The sequence below is a fragment of the Erpetoichthys calabaricus genome, chromosome 17 (assembly GCF_900747795.2).
Source record: "Erpetoichthys calabaricus chromosome 17, fErpCal1.3, whole genome shotgun sequence".
NCBI classification, from domain to species: domain Eukaryota; kingdom Metazoa; phylum Chordata; class Cladistia; order Polypteriformes; family Polypteridae; genus Erpetoichthys; species Erpetoichthys calabaricus.
The window spans coordinates 93,970,560-93,989,102 of record NC_041410.2 but is presented as its reverse complement, the minus strand read 5'-3'; the positions used below and the strand labels follow the sequence as shown (position 1 = coordinate 93,989,102).

General features: G+C 45.0%; 1 protein-coding gene across 1 annotated transcript; it reads right to left on the bottom strand.

Annotated features, from left to right (window-relative positions):
- Nucleotides 1–1,063: 1,063 nt before the first annotated feature.
- Nucleotides 1,064–17,485, bottom strand: zglp1 (zinc finger GATA like protein 1). Its single transcript, XM_028822803.2, has 6 exons — nt 17,411–17,485; nt 15,279–15,598; nt 9,255–10,472; nt 8,591–8,703; nt 5,143–5,236; nt 1,064–1,544 (listed from the first exon to the last, which is right to left on the bottom strand). Exons 2-6 carry the CDS (start codon nt 15,593–15,595, stop codon nt 1,415–1,417), a joined length of 1,872 nt encoding a protein of 623 aa, XP_028678636.1. The 5' UTR covers nt 15,596–15,598; nt 17,411–17,485; the 3' UTR covers nt 1,064–1,414.
- Between the last annotated feature and the right edge of the window lie 1,058 nt (nt 17,486–18,543).

Genomic DNA, 18,543 nt, shown 5'->3' with positions numbered 1-18,543 from the left:
ACTCTCAGACCAGGAGAAAGAAAATTCTCTGGTCTGATGAGACAAAGATTGAACTCTTTGGTGTGAATGCCAGGCGTCACGTTTGGAGGAAACCTGGCACTGCTCATCACCAGGCCAATACCATCCCTACAGTGAAGCATGGTGGTGGCAGCATCATGCTGTGGGGAACTGGGAGACTAGTCAGGATAAAGGGAAAGATGACTGCAGCAATGTACAGAGACAACCTGGATGAAAACCTGCTCCAGAGCGCTCTTGACCTCAGACTGGGGCGACGGTTCATCTTTCAGCAGAACAACGACCCTAAGCACACAGCCAAAATATCAAAGGAGTGGCTTCAGGACAACTCTGAATGTCCTTGAGTGGCCCAGTCAGAGCCCAGACTTGAATCCGATTGAACATCTCTGGAGAGATCTTAAAATGGCTGTGCACCGACGCTTCCCATCCAACCTGATGGAGCTTGAGAGGTGCTGCAAAGAGGAATGGGCGAAACTGGCCAAGGATAGGTGTGCCAAGCTTGTGGCATCATATTCAAAAAGACTTGAGGCTGGAATTGCTGCCAAAGGGGCATCGACAACGTATTGAGCAAAGGCTGTGAATACTTATGGACATGGGATTTCTCAGTTTTTTTATTTTTGATAAATTTGCAAAAACCTCAAGTAAACTTTTTTCACGTTGTCATTATGGGGTGTTGTGTGTAGAATTCTGAGGAAAAAAATGAATTTAATCCATTGTGGAATAAGGCTGTAACATAACAAAATGTGGAAAAAGTGATGCGCTGGGAATACTTTCCGGATGCACTGTATAAATAAAGAGGGCCCACCTCACTCACGTGCCAGCCTCTGTTCGAGTCGCTCTACCTGTGGCCACATGTTGGAGCGCACTGCCTCCGCTTGGCAAGAATTACATATATATTTTATTAAATTCATTTTTAAAGTTTGACCCATTTCACTACTATGTGGGTGGAGCCACGATGGTCAGTTAGTATTTTATGACTGCGAGTGCTAATTCTGCATAGACACGTTACAAAAAAATAAATAAAATAAATACAAATCCAAGGCAGCCATAGAATAATAACTTTTGTATTTACAAAACTAACTTTTCTTTCCCCTCTTTGTACAATTAGTCACCAAAAATGTACATTTTGATTGGAGTTTCAAGTGCAAGGCGTGTAAGTGCCCGAGCATTCATCACGTTTTGTAATAATAATTGACCAAAGTAGCTTGTTCCATCCGCACTTGTCTGTCCACTAGTGAAAACTTCCAAAACAAATTTACATAAAACAGTGAAACAACAAAAATACAAGCACAAAAAAAACAAAACAAAACAAACAAAGCCATATGGCATTCATTACCCATAGGCATCCACCCGCCCAAGTGCTACAAGCCGTCCGGGCCGAAAGCGCTGCTGCCATGTTCTACGAGTTTTTCCGCCGATTCGAGGAGACTCGTAAAAGATCGCCACACTTCAAGCATTTGAAATTGGAGTTCCCGTCCTTTTTAGGAATGTGCCAACAGCGAAAGCATCGGACTCGATACTTCTTGTATCTGTAAGACATAAACAGACACACACCAACGGGTAAATTCCAGTCACTGGAATAACCTTAACACACGAAAAAAATGCATCACCGCACGCTGCTCTTCTACGGATACCCCCCCCCCCCCCTGGGTCGAGAGGGGTCGCCATTGCTAATCATGCTCTCTCCTACTCCCTCCACAGCCTTGAAAAGGAGGCACCCGACTCCGCCCCTTCCCGTCTCCCACCTATAGAGTAATAAGTCACGGGGGTCGGTGGCAGGAGGCAGAGCCCGACACAGGATAGAGCACCTACGCAGTTCATAGACATGACAGACATAAAGCAGGGGTGTCCAGCTCCGGGCCTGGTGGGCCGCAGTGGTTACAGGCTTTCATTCCAACCATTTTCCTAATCAGTGACCAGTTTTCACTGCTAATTAACTCCTTTTCCCTTTTCCTGTTTTTAAGGATTCACTCCTCTGAATTGATTTGCTCCGTATTTGTAAAATTTGTATTTTTATACTGTCTGTATATTCTATTGTATTGTATTGACCCCCTTCTTTTTGACACCCACTGCACGCCCAACCTACCAGGAAAGGGGTCTCTCTTTGAGCTGCTTTTCCAGAGTTTTTCCTTGTTTTCTTAGATAGTCAAGGGCGGGGGGGGGTTGGGGCTGTCAAGAGCCAGGGCCTGTTAAAGCCCATTGCAGCACTTCTTGTGTGATTTTGGGCTATACAAAAATAAATTGTATTGGTTTCGTCATTAAATGGCAGCCAAGCAAAAATGAGACGTGAAAGGAGCGGACAGGTGAGCAGCTAAATTAAAACTCCAGCCACTTTCACTCCAACCAGTTTGTTAATGAGAAGCCAATTCTTGCCGTTCATTAAAGCCGTTCTTGAATATCAGGACTTGTTGCTGCTCTCATTCTGCTACAGTTGATTTTCTGTTTTTTCCTAAGACCACCATCAAGATGTTTTGATGGCCTGAGCAGACCAACATGACCGAGACCTTCACCTTTCTTCATTTTCAGGTGAGCTGGTCATGTTTTGGTGTCTCATTAGTGTTTGGCTGCTCATTAAGGTGAAAAGAAACAACTAAGGGGGTCCGAGTCACGTCAATTAATATATATATTAAATAAAAAGTAAAAAAATAAAAGTCTCTCATACATCACTAGTAAAATAAAAGCGTGGCCGCTTTTCATCAATCAATATTCAAAAAACACTTCTTAAAATCTTTGCAAAAGCGCCCACACTTATTTTACGAGTGATGTATGGAGACATATTTTTTACTTTTTAGTACACTTTTTAACTTCGTATAAGCGTGGTTTTTAAAAAGTATTTTTTATATATATATTATTTTCAACTTTTTAGTCTTGGGTTTTTTTTAAGTATAATTTTGTAATCAATTATTTTAACACTTCCTTTAATATTTCTATCCATTACTAGCGCCATCTATTGGTGAAATCTTGAACTATTCTTCATATGAAAATTTTAATTTCTTAATTAACACGGATTAATTGATCAATTAGTGAAACTGATTATTGATTCATGTATTGTCACCGGAAGTAAGTAAGTGTGCAAAATTTCAAGTCATTTGGACAATAGGAAGTGAGTTAAGTATCGATTACAAGATTTGTACCAGACAACAAACAGGTGAAGTTAATATAAAGCGTGGTAATAAAAAATAACTGAGGCAAAACGAGTGAATTGGCAGCGAAAAACGGCTCTCTAATTAAGAAGAGGGTTAGGCTGAAAACCTGCAACCACTGCGGCCCAGAGTTGGACCCAACCGAGTCATAAAGCCCGACATCCAAAATGGGCGACTTTTGATTTCTGTTATTTCCTGGCCCTCTGCACCACCGAGCGCTCGTACTTTTCTCGTCTCTTTTTGAGCGATGTAAAACAGGGGTGGCTGGGTTGGCACTTACCGAATGAGACTTGTGATTCCTCACTCCACCATAGTAAGGAAAAGAAAAAAAATGAGAAAAGCAATGGCACCTAATTAGAGGGAATACAACTGACCGATTGTGAAACAAGGGGGTGGTAAGGCGTTGATTGTGGACTTGCAGCCTCAGGGGACGTCCATGACGGAGTTTGAGAAACCATTATAAAATAATTTCAGCATGTCTCTTTGGGCAAGGGGGTTGCATCCAAAACAAATTCAGACTTCACTGGCACCACAGAGAGGGGGAGCAGCACATATGGTCATGTGAGAAAGTAAGCGCACCCCATAACACGCTTGTTCCATTTTTAACATGATGATCCAGGACTTTAATGACCTCTTGGGCACGGCCATCAGCAGTGTGTGCGTCTGCGGAGAAAGTGTCGACTTCGTCATCGAGAGGTTTACTTACCTTGGCAGTGACATTCATGTCTCTGGTGACTCTTCCTATGAATTCAGTAGACGGATTGGGAGAGCATTGGGGGGTCATGAGGTCACTGGAAAGGGGTGTGTGGCGCTCCTGATATCTATGCAAAAGGACGAAGGTCCAAGTCTTTAGAGTCCTGGTGCTTCCTGCCTTGCTATATGGTTACGAGACATGGACGCTATCCAGTGACCGGAGACGACGACTGGACTCCTTTGGTACGGTGTCTCTTCGGAGAACCCTTGGGTACCGTTGGTTTGACTTTGTGTTGCTCATGGAGTCCCGAATGAGGCACATGACCTGCATTGTGAGGGAGCTTGAGTTACGGCACTACGGCCATGTGGCGCATTTCCCCCCCGAGGGTGATCAGGCTCGTAAGATCCTCATTGTTGGGGACCTGAGTGGCTGGACCAGGCCAAGGGGTCGCCCACATAACAGCGACAGATAGAGGGTCATTTCTGGAGAGTGGGTCTGGACCGTGTGTCTGCCTGGGGGGGTTGCAAACCAGGATCCAGAGTTGTTTCGTTGTGTAGTGGGTGTGGCAATGTGCTGTACCAGTGCCTGCTCCCAACTTGACTTGACTTGGACATATTAAGATTTGACCTTTAAATAAACGGTCTCTACAGATAAAGGGGCCGTAACAGGCATCAGGACACATTTACATCTACAGTCCATTCTACAATTGAAATAAACATAAAAGCAAAACGTCACATACAGAAAAAGTAAGTGTGTGGTCCCCCCCCCCCCAATTTATGACAACCTGAAATTAGACTGGGGTGCCCCCCACCCCGATTGGAACATCCCTGGAGAGGATCCTGTGTGAACCTGTCCTTCTTATTTAAAACTCACACATTTCATGTCGGTGATGCGTGTGCCACCAAGTCGACATCAAAGGGGCTCTACGAGGCCTTCACAAAGAAGGTTCTAGATGCCGACGACTCTTGAAAGGGAAATCAAATCACTTCACTGCCCAGAAGATCATCTGCTGTATACAAGAAGACGTCAAACAGCAGCCCGCTTGCCCAGGCCGGGCCACACGAAGATGGTGATGGACGTCTCTAAGAGGGGACCACCAGGTAGCTCTTGCCACTGTGGATGTCAAAGTGCAGCGAGTCTACCTTTAGAAAGTGGATTTTGTATCGTATGGTGGGATTACTGGTGAGGTGGAATGGATCATTAACTAACATTTAAAAATAAATAAATAAATACAGATTAAGTCACGTCAGGCCTCTCTACCCCAAGGACGATTCCTGAAAATCCCCATACCTTATCCCACAGGCATTGCAGAGAGGCGTCCCATCTTCTGCATCCCTCCACAGAGGCGTTTTCCTGGTACTGCAGGATGCGCAGACTTTGTTTTCTTAAAAAAATAAAATAAATAATAATTACATTCAAATACAAACCACTTGGTAAATGAGAAGAGCAGATGCCGACACAGCTAACATGGCTACCCACCCGTTTTTCTCACCCTACCTATTTCATTAAAGGGTTGTGGGGACTCACAGACCATTCAGGCATCACGAATGCAAGGCAGGGTGGGATGCCAGTCCATCACACTCACCCACCCTAGGTCAATTTAGAGGGGCCACTTAACAAACCAGGGGAACCCCTTTTTGGACACTTTATACATAGAGAAAGGCTGAGCTGGGATTTGAACCCGGGACGATGGAGGAGTGAGGCGTCAGATGCAACCACTAATGTGGAGACCTTGGTCTGAGTAGCTCCATCTGTGGCTCGGAGTTTTGGACTTCCTGACAAAAACGGACCCCACTCATCGAGGTATTGGCAGAAAAAAAAAAAGAATAAATCTCTCCTCCACCAATGTCGGAGTTCTGCACGGCTGCCACCTGAGCCCACCTCTGTACCGTCCTTTTACCTATGGCTGTGTAGCAAAGAGTGGGGGTGAGACCATCATCAAGTCTGGGGCCGACATCACGGTCACTGGCCTACAACTGCGACAACGATGAGGCAGGTTGCCTACAGGGGGGCAGTAAAAGACCTGACTGTGTGGGGCCATAACAGCCACCTCTCCCTGAATGTCAGCAGAACACAGGAGAGCAGAGCTGACTTCAGGGAGAACAAAGGCAGTCGCACTTCACTCACATCAATGGCTCCCACGTCCACGTCAACGGTCTTTCATGGTCTGTCAACACCTCCTGCATAGTCAGGAAAAAAAAACCCAATCCCATTCCCTGAGGAGGCTAAAGAGCTCTGGGGTAGCAACAAAAACATTTGTGAACTTTTACCGATGCACAGTTGAAAGGGTCCTGACAGGAGGCATCACGGTGTGGTTTGGTCACCTGACTGCCCACGACTGCAAACTCCTCCTCCTCTGAAGAACAGTCTGTAGGGCTTCTAAAAGCACTGGACCTTCCACCACTTCAGACCATCTGCTCAACCCAATGGGTCTGCAGAGAGTGGAGTCCATTGTGTTAGATGACAGCCGTCCATCTGTTGTACTTGTGGGAAGCCTCGCCAATCACTGCAGCCACTTAAGGGGCAGCCTCTGTGCACCAAGCCATAATGTTACGGGGGGGGGGTCCCAACAAACCTGATCCTACCCACCCTGCACCATGTGCCGTACCCACCTGATGGCTTATGTCTAATAGTGATGGGTTTACGAAATCTAGGGAAAGTACTGGAATCGTCCAAAGATTTGATGTCAAGATTTTGATGAATCTCCATGTTTTAGACCTCCCTGAGTCAGGAAATACCATTTTTGGAATTATGTCCGTCTGTGTGTGTGTGTATATTATATATATATATATATATATATATATATATATATATATATATATATATATATATATATATGGAAGAGAAGGTCTGTGATAAACGGAGCTGCGTGAAAACCCTATTTAAAACGTGTCCACACGCATTGTAATACCAAGGAAACAAAAATTAATGAGAGACGCTATCTGTTTCAACTTTTCACCTCGAACGGATACTCAAAATCATTCATTAATCGGAGTCTACACAGCAGACGCCAAAGGAATCGGCATACAATCAACGTAAATCAGAACCCCCACCCCACCTGGCATTCACTCCCGTATCACCATAATGTGTCAGAAGGCACGGCACGCACCCTGACCAAGTGGGGCATCAGAATAGCACATAAACCCACGAACAATCTGCGCATGGTCCTGTTTAATGCTAAAAACAAGAAATCGACAGCCGAAACACGAAACGCAGTTTATAGTATTCCATGCAATTCTTGCTCAGCGGTATACATAGGACAAACGTCACAAAAAATCTCAACACGTGTACAGGAACATCGCAACGCCATCAGAAGAAAGGACGCACTATCTTTGATATATGCACATACTAAATCGACAGGACACACATTCAACTGGGACAATGTAAAAGTAAAATTTAAGGCCAGTACAAAAAGCGCCAGAGAGTTGGCCGAGTCTTGGCTATCAGATGAAAATGCCATCAACAGACACTTGGACATAAACCCAGCATATGCCAACTTAAGAAGGACATGTACACAATGATTAAAGTACACAACTCCCCCCCCTTGATCATACTGACTTAGTCACCTCCAACCCCCCCCCCCCCCCACCTACTGAATGTGTTGCTATATATTGCCTTTGATTCTTGTAAGTCTAAGCATTATCCTCTGATGAAGACCCCTGATAGGGGTTGAAAGCTCAGGAATAAAAAAAAAACTATTTTATGATACGTGATTTGTTTTTTCTCCCTTCGTGGATCTCCAACTGCATACATATATATATATATATATATATATATATATATATATATATAACATGATAACTTGAGTGCCTTTCACTTTGGTGTCAACCACACTGTGCATACAAGCATGGAGGTACAAAACGTACATTTCTATCAACTTTTGGGCTATTTCCGTTAATCGGAAGTGCTACTTTACCTGAAACGTTTCCCCAAAAATATAAAAAAAAATTGATAATCTCGCATCATATTATGATAAAGCTTTTTTTTTTTGTCTTTTTACATTTTTTGAAAAACGACCAGTTTTCAAGAGAATTGTAATTTTCCTTTTGATGTTTAAACGCTAACACATAAATATTTGAGAAGGTTTTTGCTTTACGTAAACGATATTTGGTGTCCAAGTGTTACGTCACTAAAGTCTCCGGCGACTTTTGCCCCTCATTCGCTTACTGAAAGTGGTGACTTACCTGAATTATCCACCAAAATAAAATTATCATGGCAAATTTATTTATTTATTCAGCTGCAGAGTCGGATTTATCCAACTTTATAATAATTGTTCAAAATATTATTAATTTGATTTGACTTGTTGTTGATGGTTCTTGAATGTACGGAATATAAAAATCTAATCCTTGTCCTGCGGTTTACTCCTCAAATATCAATCCCCATATCTGAGTACACAAGGTGGTCTGGGGAGACTCTCTCTCCCCCCCCCCCCCTCGATTATTTTAACTCTTATTTGTTTATTTATTTATCTTCTGCTACTCTTATTTATAAAAACACACAACTGTGGCACAAGAATTTCCCTTTGCTCTCACGGCGTATGTGACAATGATGAAGACGTCCAATTCTCTAACCCCCCTTGGGGTCATTTCCCTCACAACACAACCTTCTGCTCATTTTGATGGCCTATTTAATTTTATTGTCCCCCCCGCCCCCCCCTTATAGAGAGGGGAGACAAATGCAAGGACAGCACCGGTGACAGCCCCCCTTAACTCAACACAACGAGATGCTTCCTCCTTACTGTTTGGGTAAAGGGGGTCGGCGTCCTCCTCGGAGCTGCTGGTCCTGCCGTTGTCTGCTGCCAGTCGGGATTTACTGCCTCGGGTTTTTTTTGTCAAATTCAAAAGCTCTGCGCTGAAAAACAAACAAACAAACAAACAGGAGCTCGTGTTATAAGGAGGAGGAGAGGAGGATCTGCAAGCCTTACAAGTCAGGGGCCTGCAAAATAAATAAAACAAACAAAGAAACACGGAGACATTCATAAATCATATTTACATATAAAATCTGTTTGTAGGAGTGTATAATAAAAGCAGGCGCACACACCACAGGCATGTCTCGGGGGGGGGGGGGGGGGCTCCAAATACAAAACGCCTGCCCCCCTCTTGTGGTGTGGAGTGGAACAACAAACCACCAAAGACCTCGGACGTCAGCGCCACTCCGCCTACGGTGGTCCCACTCCCTCCCACCCAGAGAGGTCCCAAAGTCGGCCTTCACTCACGGAGCCGCACCTGAAAGAGAGACTTAAACGGAGCAGAGGAAGGCCATCACAACACCCTCCCCCCCGCCCCCCAAACCCAACCCAGATGAGCCCCTAAACTTGACAAGCAGAAGGGGACGGTGGTCTCCAATTGCGAGCCATTGTTAACAGTATCAATATGGTGTTTGTTTTGGGGGGCCTTCCTTACCTGTACTGTGGAGTGATCAGCAGCTGATAATTGTCGGGGGTTTCACTGCTGGGGACCATCTGCATGGTGATGGTTACTCCTCGGAAGTCGGGGTCCCAACTCTTCGCGCTCTTCATTGGCTTCTGCTGTTTCCGCGGCTTCCTGGGGTGGCTGGTTCCTACACCGGGGGCACCGGTTTGTTTCTGGCCGGGTGGCTGGTTGCCCACTTTGGTGAGGACATCTTGCTCGACGCCGGCCACTGGGATGCCGCTCTGTCTGCTCGAACCCGTGCCACTCCCTCCGGGGTCTCGGAGAGCCCCCTTTGCACTGAAGCACAGCTCATTGGAATTGAAGTCCAGCTTGGTTTGTGAGGTGGAGTGCATGGTGTGGCATTCACCATTGTGGGGGGCATCACTGCAGCCCCCTGCATGTCCCCTTTCGGACTGCTTCAGGATGTTAATGGTACCCTTCAAAGCTGTGGCCCCCCAGGTATTTTTCATCATAGCAGACTGGCGGCCAACTGGAAGTTCATCGTTGTGGCCGAGCATGAATTCCTTCCCATTGGCCTCTTTGGTACCAGTGGCCAAGGTGCCCACAGAGTCTGTGCCAACTTTGGTGCCCCCTGGCAAGAATTTATTGTACATAAGATGACTCACACTTAAGCTTTCCTTGCACTGGGCCACCTTGGCACTATCCATGTCCTGGACCGGTGGGCACAGCTGACCAACACTACCCAGTTTGGGCGTCTCCTTCGTCCCTTTGTCCATAGCCAGGCCAAAAGAGCTGGAGGCGGCTTCACTGGTCACACCCGCCTTGGCGCTGTTAATCTGATCAGCGTTACCCAACGGTTGATGGGCGCCATCCACAAAGCCCTCCGAGTTCATCAGTCTGTTGCACTGGAGGCTGATGAGACTCATAACATCCAAGGAGCTGCAGCCGTCCAGCCTGGGCACCAACCTGATGGAGCCCGAGTACACTGCTGGCTGTGGGCTGCACCAAGTGCCAGGCTTATCTACAGGAGTGTAAAAGTCAGCAGGTGGGTACTGGGCTTGTGGCTGTCTGGCATTATTGAAAGGGCTCCCGTCTATGGAGGCCACACACTTACTCGGTGTAACGGGGGGAACCAGCTTTGTCGTCTCTTGCAGAAAGTAGAGAATCGCCGTCTGTGGTGCAGTATTCGGGTAGTGACCATCCGGGCACTCCTGGCTGGGCACACCAAATGGGCGGTCCATGGAGTCGCTGAATCAAACAGAACACAAGAAAAGACATTTTGAATATTAACAGGAAGGACACGTCGCAAGTACCACCTTAAAACACACTCCAGTGCGACGACAATCACACAAGTAAAATATCAGTCCGAGTTTGAGGGGCGGCGGGCAGCACACTGGCACATCCCCCGTGTCTTGGAATCGCCCGAGATCCGCCTAGGAGCAGGTTCTCCAAGTGTCCCCTGGGGGTTTCCTTCCACAATGCAAATTAGCCTGAGCTGAGAGCCACGATTGGTTCCTGCTTTGCACCCAGTGCTGCCAACCCTAAAACAGGGCAACGCGGGGCAAATAAAATGGGAGTATAGAAGGGCTGTGCCAATGCACTTCTAAAGTAAGGCAGCGTTTCTCATTCTGTACATCAGGGGTCTCCAACACGTCGCTCGCCAGCTACCGGTAGCTCACAATCCCCCTTCCAAGTTCCTCGTCAAAGGGTTAATGAATCCTACGTAAATTTGAAAACTTGATTAGTCAAATTAGGGCTGGGCGATCTTTCCAAAAAATCACATCACAATCCTTTTAACACAAAATCACAATCCACAATCTATCTTTTCAATGCGGCATACACTGAAGAAAATATCCGGACTCAGACTCATCAATACCCAAGTAACACTTTATTTTAAATATCAAACAAAGTTGAATTCAATTGTTTTCTCATTCGCTAGCTGAGCGGAGTTAAGGAATGTGAAGCTGGCGAGTGAGTGAGGAAGGCCCCTCCACTAAGCCCGCTGCGTGTTTCTCCGATTTGCGCAAATAAATCGTTACCACAAGTGAACTCCGATACGTAGCGCGATGAGAGATGTCACAAAATCAACCGGAATGTTCAACCAATTCTAGAAAGAAAAAAAAAACGATCTAAATCCGTGAAGTAGTTCTCTTGTGAAAAGTGGACAGACATACAGACATTGAATTTTATTATATATTAGTAAACCTTCAAAATAATGTGCAGTTAAAGTCTCAACAGCATTCTGAACATTTCTGGAGCTTAGTAAAGCCTGATAACTATAAGAATCTTCACCAAGCAGCTCTGAAAATGTCTGCTCTGTTTGGGTCTCCACATCTCTGTGAGTCTGACGTGAATGTCATGAAATCAAAGTTCAGAACAAGACTGACAGACGGACATTGAAATGACTCCAGAAGAGTGAACCTCAGTGGCTCCACTCCACCATACACCTCTCTTGTTGAGTCATCTGACTGACTAAATAACACATCACACATGCCACTGGACCTGTGAATAATGTCACATAGTGACATGGAACACAATGACAAATGAACAGGTCACATCTGTGGATTTGGAATTGCATTGTTTTGTTTTGACAGCATTTGTGTCTTAATTCAATAGTGTGAGATACACCAGAAAATGCATACAGACGTACAAAATGCACTTGCAGGTGAACTAAATATTATCTGTGATGCTTTAATGCAAAATGTGAGTTGTGGACACCAACATTTTGTAAACGTTCAGGCAAAACGAGCTTATTCAGTTTGTTTGGGTTGAAATAAGCTATGAGAATAAACGTTAGAAAACACGAGGAGCTCTCGGCCATTTTTCATTTTGTAAAAGTAGCTCTCGGGGGTTAAAGGTTGGAGACCCCTGCCGTACATCATTCTGTGACACTCACAGGCATACATCCTGCCTGCCCACCAGCCCACTCTTGGGGACCGTGAGGGTGTGGAGCCAACCCTGGCAGGATCAGGCACAACACAAGCACCAGCCCTGAACTGGACACCATCATGAAGGGCAAGGTCAGGTATCCAGTCGCCCGTCCACGGGATGAGAAGACGACAGAAAGAAGTGCATTTTGAGGGTGGTGTGGTGGTAACACTACCTGCTGTGCCACCATGCTGCCTACACAGACATGACAGAAGGTTAGACACAAAAACATAGGCACTAAGATTAAAATAAACAAGTGTTAAAGTAATAGTACAGACATGTGGAATAAACTAGCAGGGAGAATGGAGGAGAGCAGCACTTTAGGGACCTCCACATCTCCAGTTGAGGTTATTTGGACATGGATAGATCTCCCCCACATTTTTGAATGGGTTTTGTTTCCCAATCCTCTCTCCAGGGTGCGGTTATCCCTACTGCTTGTACACTTTTTTCTACCACATCTTGTCCTTCCCTTCGCCTCTTTATTAATGTGCTTGGACACAGAGCTCTGTGAACAGCCAGCCTCTTTAGCAATGACCTTTTGTGTCTTGCCCTCCTTGTGCCAGGTGTCAATGGTTGTCTTTTGGACAACTGTCAAGTCAGCAGTCTTCCCCGTGATTGTGTAGCCTACAGAACTCGACTGAGAGACCATTTAAAGGCTTTTGAGTTAATTAGCTGATTAGAGTGTGGCACCAGGTGTCTTCAATGTTGAACCTTTTCACAATATTCGAATTTTCCGAGATACTGAATTTGGGACTTTCATTAGTTGTCAGTTATTATCATCAACATTAAAAGAAATAAACATTTGATTAAACATCAGTCTGTGTGTAATGAATGAATCTAATATACAAGTTTCACTTTTTGAATGGAATTACTGAAATAAATCAACTTTGTCCTGATATTCTAATTTTATGACCAGCACCTGTATATACACACACACACACACATTAGGGGCTTCCTCCGAAACCCTTTCTTAAACAGTGATACAATGGGAAACAAATATTTTTTTTTACCTCATCTTTGCTCGATCTGCTGCTGCGATATACACACACACACACACACACAAACACATACATAACTACACACACTAGCCATACACAAAATACCTACTGTAAATACAGCATGCAGACTGTTTTGTATATTTTTGTTGGCACACTATTATTTAATGTTTAAAGAGTGATTGTATACCCATACAAGTCAGGGTGTCACAATGGCGCGGGGTCCACGTCCCGAGCCCTTTGGGTTTCCTCCCACAGTCCATAGACACGCGGGTCGGTTGGTTGTGTGCACCCGCAGTGCGGTAGGCAGGCGTCCTGTCCAGGGTTTGTTCCTGCCTTGTGGCCTATGCCAGGGGTAGGCAACGTCGGTCCTGGAGTGCCACAGTATGTGCAGGTTTTTGTTCCAACCCAGTTCCTTAACGAGAACTCAATTATTGCTGATGAAGCACATATTGCTTAAGTGACATTTTAATGCTTCATTTTAGTGGTCTCGCTTGTTAAGGTTCTCCAACCTTAATTGCTTATTTCAATCTTAAACTGCTGCATTCAGTGTTTTAATTGCTCCTTATTAGCAATATGATGTAAAAGACAAAGCAGCCAGCAGTTCTCCAGCTAGCTTTTTTCCAATTACATTTGTGTGTTTTCATCATGCACAGTTTGATTTAATAAAACACTTAATAGAAAAATGTGACAGACTGAAAATGATCTGTTTTAGGCTTCAAATCATTTGGATGATATCCTTGGAAAGGAAAAAAATCTACGATATAAGAGCCTTACATTGCACAGACTAACAAGCCATAAAATTAAATAAGGTCTGAGATTGGCAATGATTGGTTTCTAATTAAGCAATTGGGTTGAATGAAAACCTGTAGCCACTGCGGCTCACCAGGACCGACATTGCCTACCCCTGTTTTACATCTTATTGCTAATAAGGAGCAATTAAAACACTGAATGCAGCAGTTTAAGATTGAAATAAGCAATTAAGGTTGGAGAACCTTAACAAGCGAGACCACTAAAATGAAGCATTAAAATGTCACTTAAGCAATATGTGCTTCATCAGCAATAATTGAGTTCTCGTTAAGGAACTGGGTTGGAACAAAAACCTGCACATACTGTGGCACTCCAGGACCGACGTTGCCTACCCCTGGCCTATGCGATCCCCCGTGTGACCCTGGTCGGGATTAACAACACTTGACATACAAGTTGAAAATACACAGAGGTCGGATATCCGTAACTGTGCGTGTATGATATATATGGTATTTCTTTGGTATATGAAAAGCACACACACGTACTGAGACGCTGCGTCTTTCATTCCGGAGACGTTCACTGCCTCAGTGCGGTCTGTCATCACGACCAGAATTCGAATTAAGCGAGTTTAAGATATGAATTGAAGACCCCAATAAACGACCGGGCACTCAAACCTAAATGGCAGCCTCAGTCTAAATAAAGTCCTTGAAAAGCTTTCAAAGTGCTCTCCACACACACACACACACAGGTTTACAAGGTCTGTCAAAGGTGTCCTCGAATGTGACGCGCAGCCGACGGCTCAACATTTGTAAATAAATAAATATAAATAAATAAAACGAACAGGCAAATAGTCCGCTCCTCCTCCTCTCCGCAGGCCCCCCAGGACTCCCCTTTTCCACACACACTCTCGTGCTCTTAAATGATTCGACACAAGTAAACACAGGACTTTTAAAAGAAGGCGCCACCGCCACTGCTCCGCTCCGTTTATTTCTTTTGAATTCGCTTCTCGTCTATTTGGCAATGCAGACGCCTCGCACTCCACCCGCGGCTCTCGTTGCTGCACACTTTCTTTAAAGCTGACCCGGCATTTTATTTATTTTTCTTCTCCCTCCTCACTATACTATACGGTTTGTCCTCTAAGCGGCCCTGTAAACATTTCTTTCAAAAAACAAGCACTCGAGTGCGGAGGCGGGAACAGAACCCCAGTGACAGTGTGCACGCCACGCCACCCCACGCCTCGCTTTTGCGTTCACACTGCGCACTTCTAATTGTTTGTTTTTTTTATTCCTTTCAAAGAAGTTTCCTTGAAGTTTTAAACACCCGGGTAACGCACAATATAAACACACTGACACCAATAAATGTGCACATGAATAAATGGCATCACCTGCAACGCCCCGGCACGCCTTCGCTGCTCCGGTTTGACTCCGAGTGGCGTGCGGCTGGCAATCCCTGCACACGACCCGCAGGTTGCAGGCAGCCGATCTGGCGGGACTCGTGCTCGGAGGGGGGCACGTGCTCGGCCCGCTCCTTTATGGTGTGCTGCTGCAGTGGCGGCAGCGGTGTTGGCTTCGAAAGCTTGGAGGACATGGCGCTCCAGCCGCAGTCGGTCTCCAGACACGCAGGGAAAAGCAGCTCCTTTAACACCGAGAAGTCGGGGGGCTGATCCGAAGCGAACGGCTCACCCTCGGCACCGTCTTCCATTATCTGTGGAAGAAACACAAGGGTTCAAACACCAAAAAGAGACGCATGAAGACATTCAGGACAGATGAAGCTCAATGGTGAGCCCCGATCCCATTTGTCTTCTCTACATACGCTTTACATTCGAACACACACAGTAATGGCAGGGGGTGGGTAACTGGAGTCCATGAAAATCAAATCGGGTCAAAATGATGACCTTTGAAGTAACTTATGGGTTTGTTTTTCTACCCATCCGCAATGCGCCTCCGTCATCATATCGTGCACGCTTTAATAACAAAACAACGAGCTGGCTGCACGTGTTCGGGTCCATCTTGCGGTTTCCGATTTATGGTTTTTAGACGAGCTCGGCGACATCGTTATGGAAAACATTGGGTTTATGAATTGGCCAGAATGAAGTTGGGCGATTGTAGTTAAAACAAAATCAATAAGAAGTAAAAGGCACAACGTTTTACCAGATGTGATAAGCTACTTTTACAGAAGGGGAAGGAAACCGGAAGAGACCCTTCATCGCCATCCGCAAATCTGTGCGGGCCTAGTTCTGCTCAAACATGGAGCGAAACGAAGCCCTGGCGTCCATCACAAATTCTTTGAATAACAAACTTCTTACTACTACTACGAAAAAAAATAACTTAAAGCAGCTTATGTACATCAATTACTTTAACGACCTGACATGGACGTCGCTTTGTTTGCGGATCCTCCAGTTACGATTGTAAAATTCGCAACAAAGCGCTGGCGTTAAAAATTCTACATCGAGATTTTCCGTGCTAGGTACTTTTGTAACTTTGACAAACTTCTAATAAAACCGCGATCTACCTCTGACGCTCCGTTTTCTTTGCATCAGTTAAAGGCTGAAAGCTTCGTAGTCGACGGCGTCCAAAATCCAAAATGGGGGCGTCACCTGGGTGCTCCGCTGATTTTAGCGAACGCCATCCGTGCAACGTTTAAAACAAGAAAGGCGATCGCCTGCCTGGAGCCTCCAAATATCACAAGCTGAACTGAAAAGTATGATTTGACGATCGATAACATTAAAAAGTCACACCATTAAACTGCAGTCAACTTACATCGCTCGGGATCCGTCGTGCAGATTTCGAGTAGCGATATGGAGAAACGATTTTTTTTTTTTTTTTTTTGAAACACACCCCAAAATAAAATGAATTCGCCCAACAACCTAATCACCGTCGAATGCGGGCCTGATCGGGTAAAAAAAACGGTGAAAACGGAGCAGAGAACACGTTAACAGAAAACACCTGCTCATTGATTACGGGGGCTATGGCTCAGCAGTGGGGTATAAATGGCCGTTAGTTGGGTAGATGAAGGTCCAAAATACGCCGACTGTGAGCGTTTGTGTTTCGAGCTGCACATTAAAACGTCCTGCCGTAAGTATTTCTCTACCAGAGAGTGTGCGTTTACTGGCTTAAACGATATAAAGGTTACATTGGGTCCACTTTGTGCTGAAACAGTCTATACGCTTTTTATTTTTTCTTTCAATAAATTACTACAAGCAGCGGAGGATCCCTGCGCCAAGTGTCGGCTCTACTATTTAGGCGGCTGCCTATAGGGCGGCAAACATGGGGGGGGTCGGCATTTATTTTTTTAAACAATACAGAACATTCGCACAAACCGCGATTATCCGATTAAATTGTTTATAGAATACCAGCGATGCTTTGTTTTAACGTCTGACGATAAACACGAACAACCTCGATGATAAAATGCAGCACTGAAAACACGGTCGCAGCAAAATTAAACGATCGAAACGGCAACAGGACTTGCTAAAGGCCGGTTTCATTACGACTTTAATCGTCTCCCAGCAGGGCTTACGTTAAAACTTGTCAGATAGCTTTCTGTGTCGTTCCCCGCCGTCTGCGAGATTCGCTCCTGGCGCGCTAAAGCACTTCTACGTACGCTCAGGAAAAGAGAACCAGAGGCCGTGCATTGATTGGATAGTTAAACTGCTTAATTTGCATACGTGAGAATAGAGTAAATTGTGGGCAAAGATTATTTGGAGATGTCATTATACTTCAGTTTTATTGAATTTTGTGATTATAATAAGCTTGACTTTTTTTAAAATAATGACCTGTATATGTAATGGAGCTGCTGCAATAATGTATGTCCTTTTTAAATAGAATAGGATCCCATCGTTGTAAAGTGCATGTTTACCTGGGGGCTTAGAGACTTGCATATATTTTGGTTTGTGTGTTTTTTTTTGTTTTTTTTTTTGTTTTTTTTTTGAGAAACAAATACATAAAGCCTGCTAATAGACTGGTTTTAACTTGTCTGAAATGTCACTAAACCCCCCCCCCCCTTTCTGAAATAACTCTTGTGAACTAACGTTGCTCTAACTGATCCAACTGTCAATTCACTATTTCGTATGCCACCCCTCCATCCTTCGCCATCCCCTGGCCTGCCTCAGGTTTCATTGTCGATGATTCCAGTCAAAGCAAAGGGGCTGACTGGGTGCCATTTCCAACTTTGCCTGGGGCCGCAAGAAATTTCGAGCCATCTCTGTCTGTACCAACTTATGTAGAATGGCCAAGAATAAAGGACATTGCGTGGCCCCTTCGCCCATCCCACAGTGGCAACAGTTATGTTAGAAATGAGTACAATTAAAACATTGATCAATTCACACGAACATCAATTAAAGATGAGGGTGCTGCTCATTAGCTAATAACTCCTGAGGGGGTGAGGGCCTGAAGACCTGATTGTTATAGTGAGGGGCTCGAGCGGTGGGTTTTCTCTTTGGTTCGTTCCAGGGGTCTCGCTCTGCTTCTGGAAGGCTGCAGTAGTTGCATGTTTTCATTCCAGCAGCTTTCTTAATTACTAACCAGTTAAATTAAATAAATGGATCCATAAACATATAACTTTATTTGTCCCCAGAGGAAAATGTGGCTTTTTACAGAAGCTCTTTAAACGCATTGAGAAATGCAGAGCTTGTCTAAAAAGGCGGCGGCAGC

Coding starts and splice junctions, on each gene's coding strand:
- zglp1 (XM_028822803.2), bottom strand. CDS start 15,595: ATGGAAGACGGTGCCGAGGGTGAGCCGTTCGCTTCGGATCAGCCCCCC. Junction 10,473..15,278: donor GGCGTGCCGGGGCGTTGCAG/GTGATGCCATTT, acceptor TGTTTGATTCAG/CGACTCCATGGACCGCCCAT. Junction 8,704..9,254: donor CTGATCACTCCACAGTACAG/GTAAGGAAGGCC, acceptor TTTGTTTTTCAG/CGCAGAGCTTTTGAATTTGA.